This window comes from Gallinula chloropus (genome assembly GCF_964237585.1).
Source record: "Gallinula chloropus genome assembly, chromosome: 6".
In the NCBI taxonomy this organism is placed as follows: Eukaryota; Metazoa; Chordata; class Aves; order Gruiformes; family Rallidae; genus Gallinula; species Gallinula chloropus.
In genome coordinates this window covers 18,572,780-18,588,834 of record NC_140091.1, presented here as the reverse complement: position 1 = coordinate 18,588,834, position 16,055 = coordinate 18,572,780, and the positions used below count along the sequence as shown (strand labels likewise).

The 16,055-nt window shown below is 39.7% G+C and overlaps 1 protein-coding gene across 1 annotated transcript in view; it reads left to right on the top strand.

Moving 5' to 3' along the window:
• The window catches only part of ARHGAP29 (Rho GTPase activating protein 29), a 48,203-nt gene that overhangs the window by 14,230 nt on the left and 17,918 nt on the right, over window positions 1–16,055 (top strand). Inside the window, exons 2-4 of the mRNA XM_084266111.1 lie at window positions 7,177–7,320; window positions 14,994–15,090; window positions 15,461–15,533. Coding sequence (XP_084122237.1) covers window positions 7,177–7,320; window positions 14,994–15,090; window positions 15,461–15,533 — 314 coding nt within the window. The remainder of the gene's footprint in view (window positions 1–7,176; window positions 7,321–14,993; window positions 15,091–15,460; window positions 15,534–16,055) is intronic.

Below are 16,055 nucleotides of genomic sequence, written 5' to 3'. Positions count from 1 at the left end.
GGTCATAGGTTTATTGCCTTACCTAAGCTTCCTTGAGCTAGACTAGACAGCAGTGACGTAAGCCAACTTTATGGTCAAACCAAAGTGTAAAACATGCTTTTACTGTGTGTTTAATTAGTTCATGCTAGTGACTTCTGTCAAATCAGGCAGAAATGACAGGCTGTTACTCGTGTTAGAATGGCTCTGATAAGGGGAGGAGGGCAGAAGTAAAACAGTGGGTAATCTGGGACTGCTTCCCAAACTACAGATGTAGGAATTAGGTGATTTCCACACAGTGCTTTGTTGTGTGACTGTTTTGCCTACTCTGTGATGCTCACTGGGAAGTCTCATACTATGGATCAGGTTCAGAACTGAGTGCTGACTGTTGCCTAGTACGGAATACGGGCATTGATGAAGATGATAGTAACGTTATTTTAGTTTAAAGTTGTTTTACTTTGGATCAGATTCATTCCAATACTGACCTGCCCCCAGTCCTGACCTAGGTGGCGTAACTACTGATGCCATATAATCCTGTATAACATAATGGAGACAATGTAGTTTACCTTAATGCTGAAAATGAGGTTATTAGTAAATAAATATGTATAGTCTTTTAGCCACGATGTTGAAAAGTTGGTCACTGAGATGGAAAGCGATGAGGAGCTGACTGTTTGCATTCTGTAAGGTGAAACTTGAATAAAAAGTTCTAGATCCAGATATTCAGGTACTGGGGAAGTTGCTTCACAGTTTGTGTGCTTGTTCTTCCCACCACCATGCAGGACTCTTCTGTCTGGTTTCTCCCTAAAGAGATTTGGACTTATGTGGAAGATTTGAAGTTGTACTTAAAACCAAAATCGAGGCTCTCCTATTTCAGTGGAAGTAAAAGGGTAACTGAAGTACCCGGTCCTTAGCTCATCCCAGGAAAGCAGTGATCTACAAAGGGAGCTCTCAAAATGGAGACTAGACCTGGTGAGGGGGTGATTACTCTGCCACTGGCTATGTGTGGCCCTGTGGCTTTGTACTCAACGGGTATTTAAGCCTTCTCATCCAGTTGCATTCTCAAACTAGTGGCAACATCCAGAGTGGGTTCATGGCAGACACTTATCAAAGACAAGGCATTTAATCGTGTTACTCAGGGTAGACAGAGAAACTGTTTGTGCAAAATGACAAGTTCCTTTGTTTATAGTAAGATTTTTGGCAAGCCAGATGTTACATGTATTTCCCCCCCCATTGCCAGAGTGATCTGTGTGGATCAATTTGAGGCCTTAGAGAGTATGCGTGGCAGGCTGTTCCACACTGATAGTATCTTTCACTGTGTAACGTTTTTGAAAGCTATTGAATGCATGAAGGAAATCATCCATCTTTCTGCTTGTAAAAAGCTTCTTATGGAAAGTGGGGCCTTATTAGATTGTGTGAACTAGAATAGTTGCTTTCAGAGGTACATGTAATCTTTCCATAGGGATGTTACTTTCCAGTTGGCTTACCTAGGTACATACCCTTTCCTTTTCACCAGTGTGATCAACTTAATTCTAAACAGACTTTTAGCCACTGTGAAACAGTACTTGTGTTAGTGGTACACCTTCTTTTAGGACTGGTGGAAATAAGGCAGTAGAGGGAGACCCTGCTGCTGTTAGCAAGTGTTCATGTTCTAGGTGGAGAAACAGTAAGCAGAATGGTGTGTGCATCCTCTGTGGGGGTCTGAACAGCAGTGTGGGATGTTGGATGGCCACGGAAGGAAAAACTGTACGTTAGTCTGTATTTAAACTTGTCCTGGCAAACATCTGTTGAAATAAATGGTTTCACAAAAGTTTGGCCCAGCAATAAATCAGGTCAGACAAAAGGATGGCAGCCAACTGACACAGCAGTGCCTTTCCTGACTGCGTGTATTGTGACCGGCCCGGACTTAGCAGGGAGGGTGACTGGCGCTGACGAGCTTGATGAGCAAGTTCTGTTTTGTTTTGCATGAAAGGAATCCGTAGCTGTAAGGCCATAATTGCCTGGTAATATTTATTAAACAAAGGCTTCCTGTGGAGAAAAACCTAAAATTAGAAAATAGGTAGCTAATGCTGTTTTTACATTAAAGATGGATGAGTGGTTATAAAATGTGGGGACTGGAACCATGGAAGAGTGGGATGCTAATGACAGCAGTGTGCTACTGGGATGGCTTGGCTCACACTGACTGGCTTCCCAGCTGCTTTGTTACAGCATTCTTGAGCATTAGATTTGTCAGCTTTGAATACAAGCTTTTTCACCCTATTCTTGACTTCTACTACAGGCTGTGCTTTCCTGTGGTTGCTGTCACATTTTGGAAGAGCTTGTTTTCAGCAAATGTAAATGACAGTTCCAACCCCAATGAAACATTATTCGTGGATAGGTTACTAAGATCTTCTGAGCCTTTTTCCTTTTTTCCTTCTTTCTCCTTTCTTTCTTTCTCCTCCAGTTTTAAGAGCTCTGGGGTTTGTTACGTATGTTTGTGTGGTGGTGGTGGGGGGGGGGTGGTGGTGGTGTTGGTTTTCTTTTTTCTTTTGGGGAGGTAAAGGGCCTCTTCCAGGAGATTCCAGGTAACTGTACTCATCTGAGCAAACAACTGAACTAATGTGCCCAGAGAAGTCCCCTGTGCTGTAGGATTGCCAGCAGTCACTCTTCTGGTCCCAAGTGCTAATTGCTTTTCTGTGGTATTGCAGTTTTTGCCATTAAGCTTGAGAGATTGATTATTTTTTCTTTTTTTGTAAAAGCCACTATAGCATCCTTTGGTGGAGGAACTTCCTGCTTGACTTCATGTAGATAAATGTGTGTATACAGTGAGACAAGGGACAGAAGAAAAACTGAAAGTAAATATTAATTTTTATGACTGCTTAAGTCAAATTGAATTGCTGCAGGAGCGAGTTGGACACTTTCTCATGCATTCTTTTCACTGTAAACAGTATTTGCTCTACTGTTGTTTTGGTCTGTTACCCAGTTTTGGACTCTCTTAAAGCTGTGTTTCTGTTCAGCTGACATATTTAGCTTGTGTTACTACCTGAGGTTTATAAATCTGTCCTGAACAGGAAATCTCTGGTTTAGTGTCTTTTTGGTGAGTATGGGTTGTTGAATGCAGTGTAGTTGTGGTTCCTGATGATTTCTGACCCCCACCCCTCCCCAAGCACTACTTGTGTTGCAGACCTTTTGTCTTCTGGAGGCACAAAAACAATGTTTCAGATATTTTGTAAACAAATAATACAGTGATGGAATACAAAGAAATCTCAGATGGGTGTAGCCAGACCTTTGCTTTTGAGAGTACAAATAACTAATCTCATGCTTGAATACATTATTTTAGTGATAGTGTTCTCCTGGATAGTACGATAAACATCTAATTCAAGGCAGCAGTTGTTTTCAACTTGCATTTCCCTTTGAAGCTTGCCATTTCTGTTACAGACTTGAAGAGGCTTGTGTCCCTTAAGTCTTTTTTTCTTTCTCCTCCTTCCACTTACTTTGCTTTTTCAAAAAAAAAATTTTGTGGTCTGGTAAGATAGTATCAAATTTTAATGCTAAGAAACTGCATTTTGGGATCAGACATGCTTTAATTAGTCTTCTATAGGTATTTTTTTCTTTACCTTGACCTGACCTGTAAGGAATCTCAAGAGGTTGTTCTATACTGTAATGACAAACCTGTAGTTGTGGGTCACGCTGATCTACCTAGAATAATTTATGCAGTTTGTCATATGCCTGTGATGTGCTCCTTCCTTGGGACTATCAAACTGGGAGTAATCTGTAGATTGATTTGGCTGCTTTCCTGCCTTGTTTCCCCTCCCCCTACTTGTTAGGAAGTCAAAAGTCTATTCACCATGTCACCAAATGAACACAGTTATGGGGTATGTGCATGGGTATTTCTAGTTGCACAATCAGGAACTCTTCTCCCTCTAGCCACGAGTGGATGTCTGTGCATCAAAAGACAGGGATACCTTTGTTTTGGCTGGGCAACAGATGTAGTTCTAGTCAAATAGTGCAATTGTGCAGACTGCCTTTAGTCAGCTGATCACAATATTCATGCTTTTCATGAGGCATGGAGTGGCAGAGACAAGGGATGATGAACTGATTGCAACCCCAATTCCCTGTCCCCTTGAGCCATCTGCAAGGGAGGAGGTAGAGAATATCAGTAGTGAAGTTAAGCCTGGGAAGAAGGAAGGGCTGGGAAAAATATTTTTAAGATTTGGGTTTATATCTCATTGTACTACTCTGATTCATAATAAATTAAACTAATTTCCCCAAGTTGAGCCTCTTTTGCCTGTGGCAGTAATGGATGAGTGATCCCTCCCTGTCTTTATCTCAACCCATGAGTCTTTTGATATATTTTTCTTTCCCTTATCCTGTCCAGCTGAGGATGGGGAGTGATAAAGTAGCTTTAGGAGGTACCTAAACTTCAGCCAGGGTCCACCCACCACAGTTTTCCTGAGATTACCTCCTCCATAAGTATTTCAGAACCTGTCTACACACTAGAAATGTTTCTTAGTGGACTAATTGGAATTGCCTTTATCTAATATCTTACTTCCTGGCTATAATGTTACTATAATTTTCAGGTATTTCCGATGTTGTCAGATCAACTTTGGGTTTGTGAGGATCAGTACAGCTCTGCTGTCTTTCCTTTTCCCTGGAGCTGCCCAGTACTCCCAGCAGCATTTCATCTTGCACTGAGGGAATACAATTGCAGCATTAATGGATTAAAGCCCAAAGGGACCATTAAAATTACCTGGCTTCATTTTGACAACAGTGGCATCTCTCCAAGTGTTAGAAGGTAGCAGTGCCATGGTGGCTTGTACTGAAGCTGTGTCTAACTCAGTGCCTGAGCTCTAATGACTGCCGAAAGCAAATAGCTAGAGAAAAGTAAAAGTGAGAAATTGAACGTATTCTCTGACCTCTTTCTGCTTAAGAGAGTCCTTGAGCTGTTGCAGGTTACATTGTTTTATTACAATGCTTAGTAGTTCAGTAGACTGAAGTGTAGTTTACTAAAGTTGTGAAAGCAGGTTGAAAATGAATTAAATAAAGTCTCGGACAGGTCTGTAAGGGGTTATTGAAGCACACAGAACAACTGTGGTGCAGCAGTTCTGGGTGCTGGGGGTTAGACTGCACAAAGTGGCTAGTCATGTCTCCTATGCAGCATCACCCACTGCTGTGTAAGACACAGGCTGACTGGACTCATGGCCTGACCTGGTAAGGTGTTCATTGTCTCATTAGTAACCCCTAGAGAAACTTAGAAGAACTTGTCTCTCCTTGTTCCCACGTAAACTTATTGTGCCTGTGCAGTGGTTTGGCAAGAAATTCATGGGTCTCTTACATGAAGAATCACCCCTTTATGCTGAATTTGGCCCCTGCTTGCTCTGTTTAATCATCTGAGGTGTGCTATAATGAACTGAAAGACATTGGTAGGCAGTTGATTCCAGCCAGTGTTTTCATGCCTTTTATGATCTTTCTAGTTTTCTTTTGTATCCCCTATAAGCTATTGCTTATCCAGGGTCCCAGCTTCCACTACTGTTGCTTGAATGGAAACTGCTTCAAGCCTACATGACTTTCCCCATTAGGTTCCAGACTCTGAGGTACAGTATGCTTTCAGATCAATGTATGTTTGTCGTACATATATAGTAGCAGATGTAGTTTATATACTGAATCATAGCTACATATAGTACCAGCCTCTTGACTCTTTTTGTCTTTAGCTCAGGACTCAAATATAGCAAAAAAACTATGATCTCTATGTGTAAATGAAGATAAAGCTGTAACTGTTTATTTTATAAATTACATGGAGCTTTCTTAATTTACTGCTGTGTAAGATGGGTTTCCCTAGTCTTCTGTGTGTCCTGTTACGGGTAGAGCTTCCTACTTGCCTCCGGCAGGAAAAAACATGCCAAGTGCTGGTGAATGGTAGATAAAGTTTTTTGCCTTAGTCCACTTCCTGAGTCAGGATTTTTCCTTTGACTGTATATAAACTAGTCTGAGTTGGAAAAAAGTCTTCTGATACTTGACGTGTAGTGAGACAAAGCCTGAGGCACAGTGGTCTTTAGCAGGCTTGTGTTGGCAGTGGGTACAACCATGTGCAATTTGCATGTACTCCCCTCACCCACCCGCCAGACAGTCATGATAAACTGTATTTGATGTGTCATGCTATACTTTGTGGATTCATCAGAAAAATGTCGGTGCCTTTATCTTAAATATAACATCTTGTAGCCAGAATGAAATAACTAGATTTGAAACTGTTCTCGGGGTAACACTAGATCAATCTGCACTGTACTGCAATGGTCTGGATGGCCTGTTTGTTATCGTGGCCACAGACAACGCAGAATTGCCATTCCTTTTTGCTCGGTGGGGAAGTGAGTCAGCTTGTATTAGATCCTCTTTTTCTTTTTCATAAGCTAGACTTTTCTGAATTTGAAAGCTTTTTACCACAACTTGCAACGCAGCGCTCTACCGTATGTGGAACTTTAATTCTCTGTACCAGCCAGCACCTCTTCCGTAACAGAACGGAAGTCTGTGGTTAAACCTGCCCCCAGTACACAACAAGAACTTTTCAATAAGGGGGGGAGGGATTTAAGGGCACATAGCAAGAGGTGTATGCTACAAAGCCCATCACCATACATATGTATGTTTGAGGATTTTTGTGATTAGTCTTAATTCCACAGAATGATTTAGGTGTTCAACTAACATGCTTAATGACAGAACTTTGTAATCTAGGCTTATGTGCTAAAGGTGCATAAGGTTTGGCTGACACTTGAGTTAAAAGGTACCCAACGCTTACTAGAAATCTTTTAGTTCTGTGAATATAAAGAAATGGTGTTGAGTTTGTATCAGGTGAAGAAATATCATGTCCAAAAACTTTTGTTGTTACTCTTAAAATATATGCAATTATCAAAATGGTGGTGGTTTAAGTGAGAAGAGAAAATGATGGTTTAATTTGGAAACTTTGGTGTATTGGTGTAGAGTCCTTTTTGTTTGTATTTTAAGTATACTTGCTTGACTTTGAGAAATGTGTTTATATGTGAACACATACAAAGTTGCAAGTAACGTGATCACAAATGCTAGTATAAGTCTTTTTTTTAAACAATTTCTTTGTTCCAAGCAGGCCCGGTTTCCATATGTTCTCAGCTTCCATGCAGCTGACTACCATCAAAGTGGTTTGTAATGTGTTTGGATGTTAATTTAGTTTTAACATAGTTTCTCCTTTACTCTTTTCAGAAAATCAAGATGGGCTGCATCAGGTAGTACATGAACGTCTGGGGGAGTTGCTTCGTGTCTTAAAGGCGGTGATAAATAAACATCAGACTCTGAACTCAGTCGATATTCTAAGTGCTGCAGGAACAGTTATCGCAAAAGTAAAAGGTAAGGAATTACTGCTACCCTTCCTGTACCTGAAAAACAGTAATTAGTGACTTGATGGATTCTGGCTTGGAGGTTTAGATCTGATTTCATATATATGTAAGAAACAGGGTTTTTTAAGAGTAATACCTTAACACTTGTTTAAAAATAACTTATCAAAGTGAAAATTAATATTAAATAGCTTGTTCTTCTGTTGATGTAATAATAATTCTGCTTATAGGAAGGTAGATGCAAACCCACACCTAATTCCAAAAGCACAAGTTTTCAATCTTGAGCTTTTCTTTACCTGTATGTCACAGAATAATAAACTTAGCATTTGTCCACTTAGCAAAGACTTTTGGCAAATATCTCAGTCCTGTGAATTTGTAGGGACAACGTTGTATTTATATGAAGTGAAGAAATATCTAAATGGCCTAACACATATAAACTCCACAAACAGAATGCAAGCATGATAAAAGGTGTCAACAGCAGCGACAAAATCCTTGCAGTCATATACATTAATATTTTCTATTGCTGAACTTTGGTGCTGCAGTTCTCTGCATGTTAGGCAGATGCAAAAATGAAGCACACAATTGCTCCAGCCCCATAAGCTACAGCTGTTTCTTCTCTGTGTAGCATTTGACTACAGTCCAGTACATCACTGTGGAACCAGTACAATTTCTTCCACGTGTCATAGAGAGTGCTTTACCTAGGGTTAAAACTTCACCTCTTGCTTCAGAGACACATAACTTAGTTTTTCTTCTTGTTTTAGGTTTTTTTCCCCTTGTTTCCAAATTATTTTAGGATGTCTGTACACTGCTGATCTAGGAAAGTAGGAATATCACTTAAACGCTAATATGTTTTGCTACCTGATTCCTCTATCTTGGGTTCTTCCAAGCTTCTTACAGAGTTTTTCCTATCAATATATAGATTTACTAATTTGATCTTGACAGGTACTAGCAACCCACTTTGCATTTTCTTTCTGCTACGTGTAGAATTTCCTGTAAGTTTCCTGTAGAACTGTCCCTGGTATTTGAAATCAGAATTTGTACTATCCAAATTCTGAACTTCCTTTTAAAAAATCTACATAGCAGTAGGAAAGCAGAGGGTATCTGGGGGGGGTTGCTCTTTATCCTGTTGATCCCAGAAAGAGGTTAAATACGTGTGTTCAATGGTAATCAGATATTTATACATAAGAGGTTAAATGTTTAGTGCACGTAATTGTACATCCACCTTAGACAAGCTGTTTTCGTGCTTAAGTGCTGTAATAAGATTACTGTGAGTCTTCCACTCCCCCCTAATTTCCCTGGACACAGGACAGTGTTCACCTGCTCTTTCTGTAATTTAAGAAATGTACCTTACGTCAGTTCTCACAAACATAAATTACATCAACATTTGCTAAATCAAGGTTCCAAAAACTATTGCAGTAATCTGTCCTCTCAGGATTACAGAGTTTATCGAGGTTGTTCTACATATGCAATGCCCCAAACGAATCCCTGTCTATGCTGTCCAAGTTCACCATTGCAGAGTAAAGCAATAGAATTCTTTTCCTTGACTCACACAGTAACATTGTCGATTGATTCCATAATGATGTTGAACTTGTCAATTTTTGTGTTCAGTTTAAAGTTCATGAGGCCAAGGTCATGTTCTGTGGTTCTAGTGCTGAACCAGTTTTCCAGGTCCAGATTTATGTTTTCTCTCTCCTACCCTTCTACTTTTGAAGTAGAGAATTAAGCACTTGAATTTACATAATCTGTTCCTTTTGGAGTCCGTGCAGCCTTCTGAATTTGATGCCATACATAGCTTTCTCTTCTTGGTGCTCACTGGTCCATCATACAGTTTCTATAGCGCTGAACCCTAGGCAGATGCATTGGGGTTTCATACACTTTCTTACATGTATCTGTTTTGCCCCAGTTGGATAAGCAGCTGTTCTTTGAATTTGCTTGTTTCTCTTGATAATGAACAGAAAAAACAACTTGATCATTGCATTGTTGGGGTTTTTTTTGGCAACACAGATACTTTTTAGCTTTTTTCCCCTCTGAATTGACTTTAGTTCAAATAATTAATATGCTTGGTCTTGAAATAAACCACCAGTGTTTGTACTGTAGAGTTCACTCAAACTCTCAGAGTTCCTGAGTTAATGGCAAGGGAAGGGAGTTCCTGATCACACTGTCAGCCCTACCTCAGTGTTTGAGGGCTTTGATATAAACAAATATTTAATGTGAAGACTTTAGTAATGCCTGTCAGTGTTTGCCCAGGCATGTATTTTGTTCCTCACATGTCTGGAGATAGAAGCAGGGAGTTACCTACTCTTTCCAACTGGTACTTTGGTCCTACTTATCTGCAAACAGTGAAACTTCTACTGTGTGAGAATGGCCTGCAGCCCCCCAGCACAGTGGGTGGTACATGTGAAGGCAGTTTCTTCAGCACCTGTTTGGGTTTTGCAGCTGTTTTTTTGTGTGAGAATTGTACTCCATGTTGGTATTCAAACTGAAGTGCATGAGCAAACTCAAGTAAAAATGCAGTGTGCTGTGGTGAATTGTTAAGGATGTCAGACATCAGGTTTGCTTACAGTGGCCTGTCAGTAACACAGGTTTTCAGCTGTGGTTATTTCACTAGAAGTAATATAACTTTTTAATAAACAGGAAGCTACAAGAATGTGAGGAGCTGGTAGGACACAACCAGTATCCTTTTTCCTCTGTCTTCCCAGGCTGTGTTAATGTGACATTATGAAAGGAGTTCATCTGACTCATCTGTTTCTTGTCACTGGAGGACAGAACTATAAAAAGATGTGGAAGCACTCTGTATCTGTAGTCAGATTTATGACCAGAAAGATTAACCTGGCATGGAAAATTTCTAATGTTTATTTAGAAGAGGATGAAATAGCTGCAAGCTGGGATTTACATGTGATTTCCCACCCACCCCATCCCCCCCCTTAGGAAAAGAAGCATAACTAGTTTAGGTTGTAGAAGGACATTTTTGAATCTTTGCATGATGTCAGGGTCTCAAATCTACCTTGTGTTTGGAACTTTATATGGGGCAAATGGTTATTTTAAGAAATGACTGTCTTTCCTCTTAATGAAATCAGTTATAACTTTGGATCCAGGGCCCATCAGTGATTCTGGCCGTGAAGTAGTCTCATAAGAATGACAAGTTGCACATAATGTCTGGTGCAGACAGACCATCCCCTTTAAATTACTGCAAGTGGGAATACTTGGAATGCTAGCAAAAATCAGAGTGCTTGTGCCTCTTCATCAAGGCTTTCAACCGTTTCTCTGATCCTGCAGTAGGAATGACACCAGCGTGCTTGTAGTTCTAGTCTACATGTCCAGTGCCTTTCTTCTGGAATGAAAAACTAGATATAGCATGACATCCTAATCTTGCTGTAGAGAACAAGGTTTAGCAGAACAGATAATGTTCGACTCTTACCATTTTAGAATGAGGTTGCAGGAAAATGGGGAGGGAAGCTTGATTTCTCTGGTGGTGTCTCAGATGTGACATGGTTCACGGGGCCTCTTTGGACTCTACTACTTACTTATCCACAATTACTTGACTCTTTCGTGAAAAGTGTCTTTTAAATGATACCTCACTTGATCTGGGAGAATTGAGGCTTACTGAAGTGTCTTGCTTGGAACCCGCTCAAACTTCTGTTTCTGGAAGTCACTTCCTGGGCTGGCACACAGTCATACTCATAGTTGTTATTTTCCCACTTAGTGTCTTTAAATAGTTGATGGCCACAGAGTACACAGTTCTCCTGATGCCATGTTGTAGTCAAGTCTGTACTGTTGTTCTGCTCTAAATTGCACCTTTTGACTTATCTGAATCACTAGAACGAATGCAGATTCCTGGTAAAGCTGAAAATTGCCCTTGTCTTGTAGAAATTCCTTTTTTTTTTAAAAAGTATGTCTTCTAATAGTTCTGCATCAAAGCTAAATACCTCTAGCAAGGAAAAGAAATTTCAGTTTTGTTGATGTATCTGTGATCTAAATTCAGAGCAACATTTATTATGGAGGGAGTGGGAAACAGTTTCTCAGACTTGCCTTGTTGGCATCCAGCTGAAGTTGGGGATGTGCCAAAGTTGATAGTAAGTACAGGCTGGTGAAATTATATGGCACAGAGAACTAAAAGTAGAACAGTGGAGCCTGGACAGCCTGGTGAGCCTCTCTAGCTGTGAGATCCGAAGAATATTCTTCAGCTTCTTTCCAGTCTGCATACTACTGCTCTTCACTCGGGTTCCTTACCTCACTTTTTTTTGCATGTGTTTTTAAAAATGTGAGGTAATAACAAAAAGCATTACAAGTCTTTGTTTTGGGGAGTGAGTAGCTTTTAGTCTTGGTTTATGTGTTTGTTTCGATGGTGTTTTTCTCTTTGAAATAGTTCTGAAGGTTCTTGAAAGCATTGTTAAGTGTTTAAGGACAGAAAATTGGTTGCAAAAGTATTCAGTTCCAAGCTTTTAAGAGCTTGCTGCTTAAAAGTCAGCTAGTAAAATATGTATTGAAGATGTATTCCTGTCTAAGGAAATAGTTGGTGGTGTTACCATCTCTTTCTATTAAGTATGAGAAAATTGTCCTGCAAAGAATAAATTCTGCAAGCTAGTGTAGTTTAGACTTGTCTAGGTTCTGTGGACTGTTGGCAAGGAAGCGTTACTGCTGCCAGTCCTGCACTTGTCTATGGGGGCAGGGAAGGACGAAGCAAGTGATCTCCTGCAGAACCCAAATTTGGTTGTGTCCATGTGTTTCTTGTGCTGACCTATCTTGGTTTGACAGGAGGCAACAAGCAGAAGCTCGTGTGCTGTGCTTGCTGTGAGCTGTCTATGATCTCTTTGAGGTCCTGGTTGCACTTGGGTCTTGACAATTGGTAGCTGTCTCTTCGTAGTTGTAGAAGTACAGCCCAAATATCCTCAAGTGCTGCTTCAGCTTCTGGAATTCTGGCTTCCAAAGCTTCCGTGGCTGTTTCTGATACCTCAGCCTGTTCTGTACTTGATTCAGAAAGCCTTTAATTAATGGTGTGACCCAGAAGTTGAAACTCTACTGTGTCTTGCAGTGTTTTGATGAGGTTGCTAAACATGCCTCAGTTTGAAGACGGCTTTGCTAGCTTTGAAAATACAGCACCACTTCAATGCAAGCTAGGCTTGCATTTCAGGCACTAGGTTCTGGATTTTAATGTATTGCTATCATAGGATTCTCTTTTTAATTTCCTTGTGTGTCTTCTGACGTCTTACTTCAGTGTTGGTAAGTTGTATACTTGCTTTGAAATGTCTAGAACTATAGATAGATAGCTGTCATTTCCAGACATGGAAAGATTACTGTAGTTCATTGTTGTCAGTAGCTATTGTGTGCAGTCAGGATGTCCTGGGGAAAGAGCGTGCGTGGTTTAAAGTTGATGTTAAGTACATCAGCATTCCAGTGGTAGTAAACTAGAAGAAAGCCGTTTGTATTCCGCTGAATTATGAAGAGCTTGGATTAACTTTCTGGGGGGACAAGTGCTAATTCTGAAAAAATTGAGATTGATTACTGCATTTATGATGGATCCTGAAAAGAAAGGATGTGTTTGGTGTATAAAGCGTAAAGCTTAACAAAACTTCTCCTGCGACTGGAAGGCAGAGGGAAGCAGACAGCCCTTCTTTAGGGAGAGACTATGCTAATGTCTCACTAGCAAAGGGAAAGAAGTGCTCTTTCTCTGAAGACACTGCAGGTAAGGATATACAAATGTTTCAGTGGTAAGTGCTTTGAGTGTATAGATGCTTTTTGTTGGTTCCTCTTAACTTTGAAACAGTTTTTCATACCGGACCTCAAATGATTTTTCCAGTCATTTGTGGCTGGCAATGAATAGATCTCATAGTAACTGTTTTGGCTTAATAATTTGGAATGCAAAGTTTAGATTTGTAAGTAGTTATCTCTGGAAAGCTGAGGTTTTCAACTAACCTGAGTTTTAAAAAATAAATCCACTGCTATTTACAGAGTTAAGAAAAAATCCTTGGAGGTTTGGGTCTCACTTCAAACAGGCGGTGGAGGCACGTTTTTAATTAATTATGATGTGTAGAAGAATAAAGAGATAGAAGCCTTAACGTAGCGGTAAACTGTGGCTACAGAGACTTAGTATGTTTGTTATATGTGGTGATTTTTGTTGTAGACTTATTAGAACACATTCTTCTAGATCTGCAAGTAATTGTGAATATTGCCCATGGTAGGAATACATATTTTCTGTTGTAGCTTTGTACAGAAATAGTTGTGAAAACGTTGATCAGTCCTGTTGGCATGCTGTATAAAAAGGAATAGATTAAACGGAGTTAATTTACTGGTTAAAAACTTTTCCTTTCACAAAGGAAGTCTGACAGGGGAGCAGATTACTGTACTTTCTTTGTTTGTTACCCATTAGTGTTTGGGCACCTGGCAGGAAGTTTGCATACTTTTAAGATTAAAGTCTGTTACTTCAATTTGCTAAGAAAATGTGTATAAAATGGGCAACATTGTAATGTGATGTAATTTTTGCTACTTCTAGAAGTCTTTGTGGTCCATTGTATCCCCCTTTGTACTTGAAATGTAAGGAGGATGCAGAAATTGTCACAAGTCTTGCAAAAAGTCATGTATGAGGTGAAAAGCTGTGTATGTGTTATTGCAGTATCTCAGAAACAGGTGATTGTAGGTGTAACTTTGGTGTGTAGCTAATCAAAGCTATTGCAATGCTGTAAAAAAACCCTTTTAAAATACTAATGTAAAATTGTCATTTCTTGCAATGTAAAATTGGGAAAACTTCCATGCAGAGGACCCAAAGGAGTGAGCACAACCTCTCTTCAAAAAAAAAAAAACCACCCCAAACCCACCCAATCATCATGATTAAGGAATTAAATTGGAAACAGAGAAAAATGGTGGTGCTTTGTCTTCTCCTTTCTTCCTCCTCCCCCCTTGTCCAGTAGTTGTTACAGAAACTCTGGACAAATTACTATTCTTGTCTAATTATTCCAGTTTGTCATGGAATGGTTACAGGGTTAAGTGCATAAATACTGTCCTTGATCACTGATTTAAGCTATCTAGTTTGTCCAGAAACACTTCCTTTTCTGTTGGGAACAAAAATAGTTGTGCTGTTTCTTCCACACTTTTAACAGGCAAAACTGAGCGCCCTTTGCCAGAACAGGGAGCTAGTATTGAAGGGTTTTGCAGTAGACACTACTTCTGATAGTGTTCCGCTTGTCTCTACTTGAGCCAGAAATCCGGTGCTCAGAATGGGTCTGTGGGGTCCTGTACTGCTGTGGGGGGTGAAGGAGTCACACCTACAAACTTCTGCTCTTCTGAATTCACAAGTTTCTGCCTAGAAAAAAGGTGATTTTTAAGTATTTGCACTGATGAGCTGCTTTGGGGTGCTGCTTGCTGCTGTGGTTTGATTCTTGCTGGTAAATCACAGCCTCTCACTTTACCCTCAAGTTCCCACACAGAACTGCCTCTTAAGTGGGAAGATATAGGAAGTGAAAGAGTAATCATTGTGGGAAGCATCTGGATTGTGTTAATTTTTCCTTTACTGTTTACTTTCTTGGTAATATTTTTTTTTTTTTTGAAAGTCTGTTTTCTTCAATTGTCCAGCAGAGTCCAATGTTGCATGTTCTGTAGGAGACCGTGTATACAATTTGTCTTGAGGCCTAGTACACTTGCTTTAATGACTCCACCTCTCATGCTTCGGTTTCTTTTTTGTATTTTCCTAAGCGGTGAACTTCAAAGAAGTTAATGAAGAAAACAAGAGAGAACTTTTCAGTGAAATATCTTCTTCCATTGAAACATTGGCATTCACCTTTGGAAACGTGTAAGTTGGAATCCAGATGAAGTTTTTAAAGAGCTTCATGGAACTGAACCAAATTAAGACTAATCAACACCAAAAACTGTAGTTTTATTTTGAACAAATATTAGCTGATAAATTAATTTAAATGAATCACGCCCAGAACAGTTGTACTGCTTTGTTTGGGTATTTATTTTGTATTTTGGTTTGTTTTTTCCTTAACAAAGAAAATGATGTTGCCACAGAAATTGCAGGGAATATGAGACTGCTTCTAGAAACTGCTTGTGGAACTTGTAAAGGATATTAGAAGCACAATCTGAGTTTTTGTTCTCAGTGATATGAAATGGCTTGGTGAGGTAAAGTAATGAAGTAACACAATTCTTTGTTTTTCTGGCAGTGTTTCAGACTTCCTTATGGGAGATGTAGACAATGGCTCGTCACTGGGACTTCCTGTATCTCGGAGAAGTCGGGTAAGCTAAGCACGTTGTCTTGGTGTATGGAATTTAGAAGATCTTTAAAAGATCCAAAGAGTTCCACTGAAACTCTCTGCACCATGGGGCTGGGGCACTTGCAGACTTGTTAATGTTAAAACAAGATAAAATCTCTGCATAAAACACATTGAAGGTTTCACATACTTGAATGTATTGTCTGTTCTATGTGCTAGTGGGGACTTAATGGGGCTAGGGCTCAAACAGATGAATGAAAACCTGCTGTAATGATATTTGCGACTTATAAATTGGTTAAGTAAAATAACTAAATACTTCAAAGTAAGAAACTCAAATAATTTGCATACTGGAGTAGTTAGAATAGACCTTTTAGACCTAGAAGCTAAAGGTTTAATGAACTCTCTTTTGGCTTGTAAAAGACTCATTCCAAAATAACCTTTTCTTCCAGAGCCCAGTTTGAGCTGTAGCTGTTTCATCAACAATTCCCTAAGAGAACTGAAATAGCACTGTCAACTTATAGGTAGTCAAAGAAATTAATTAGTGTTT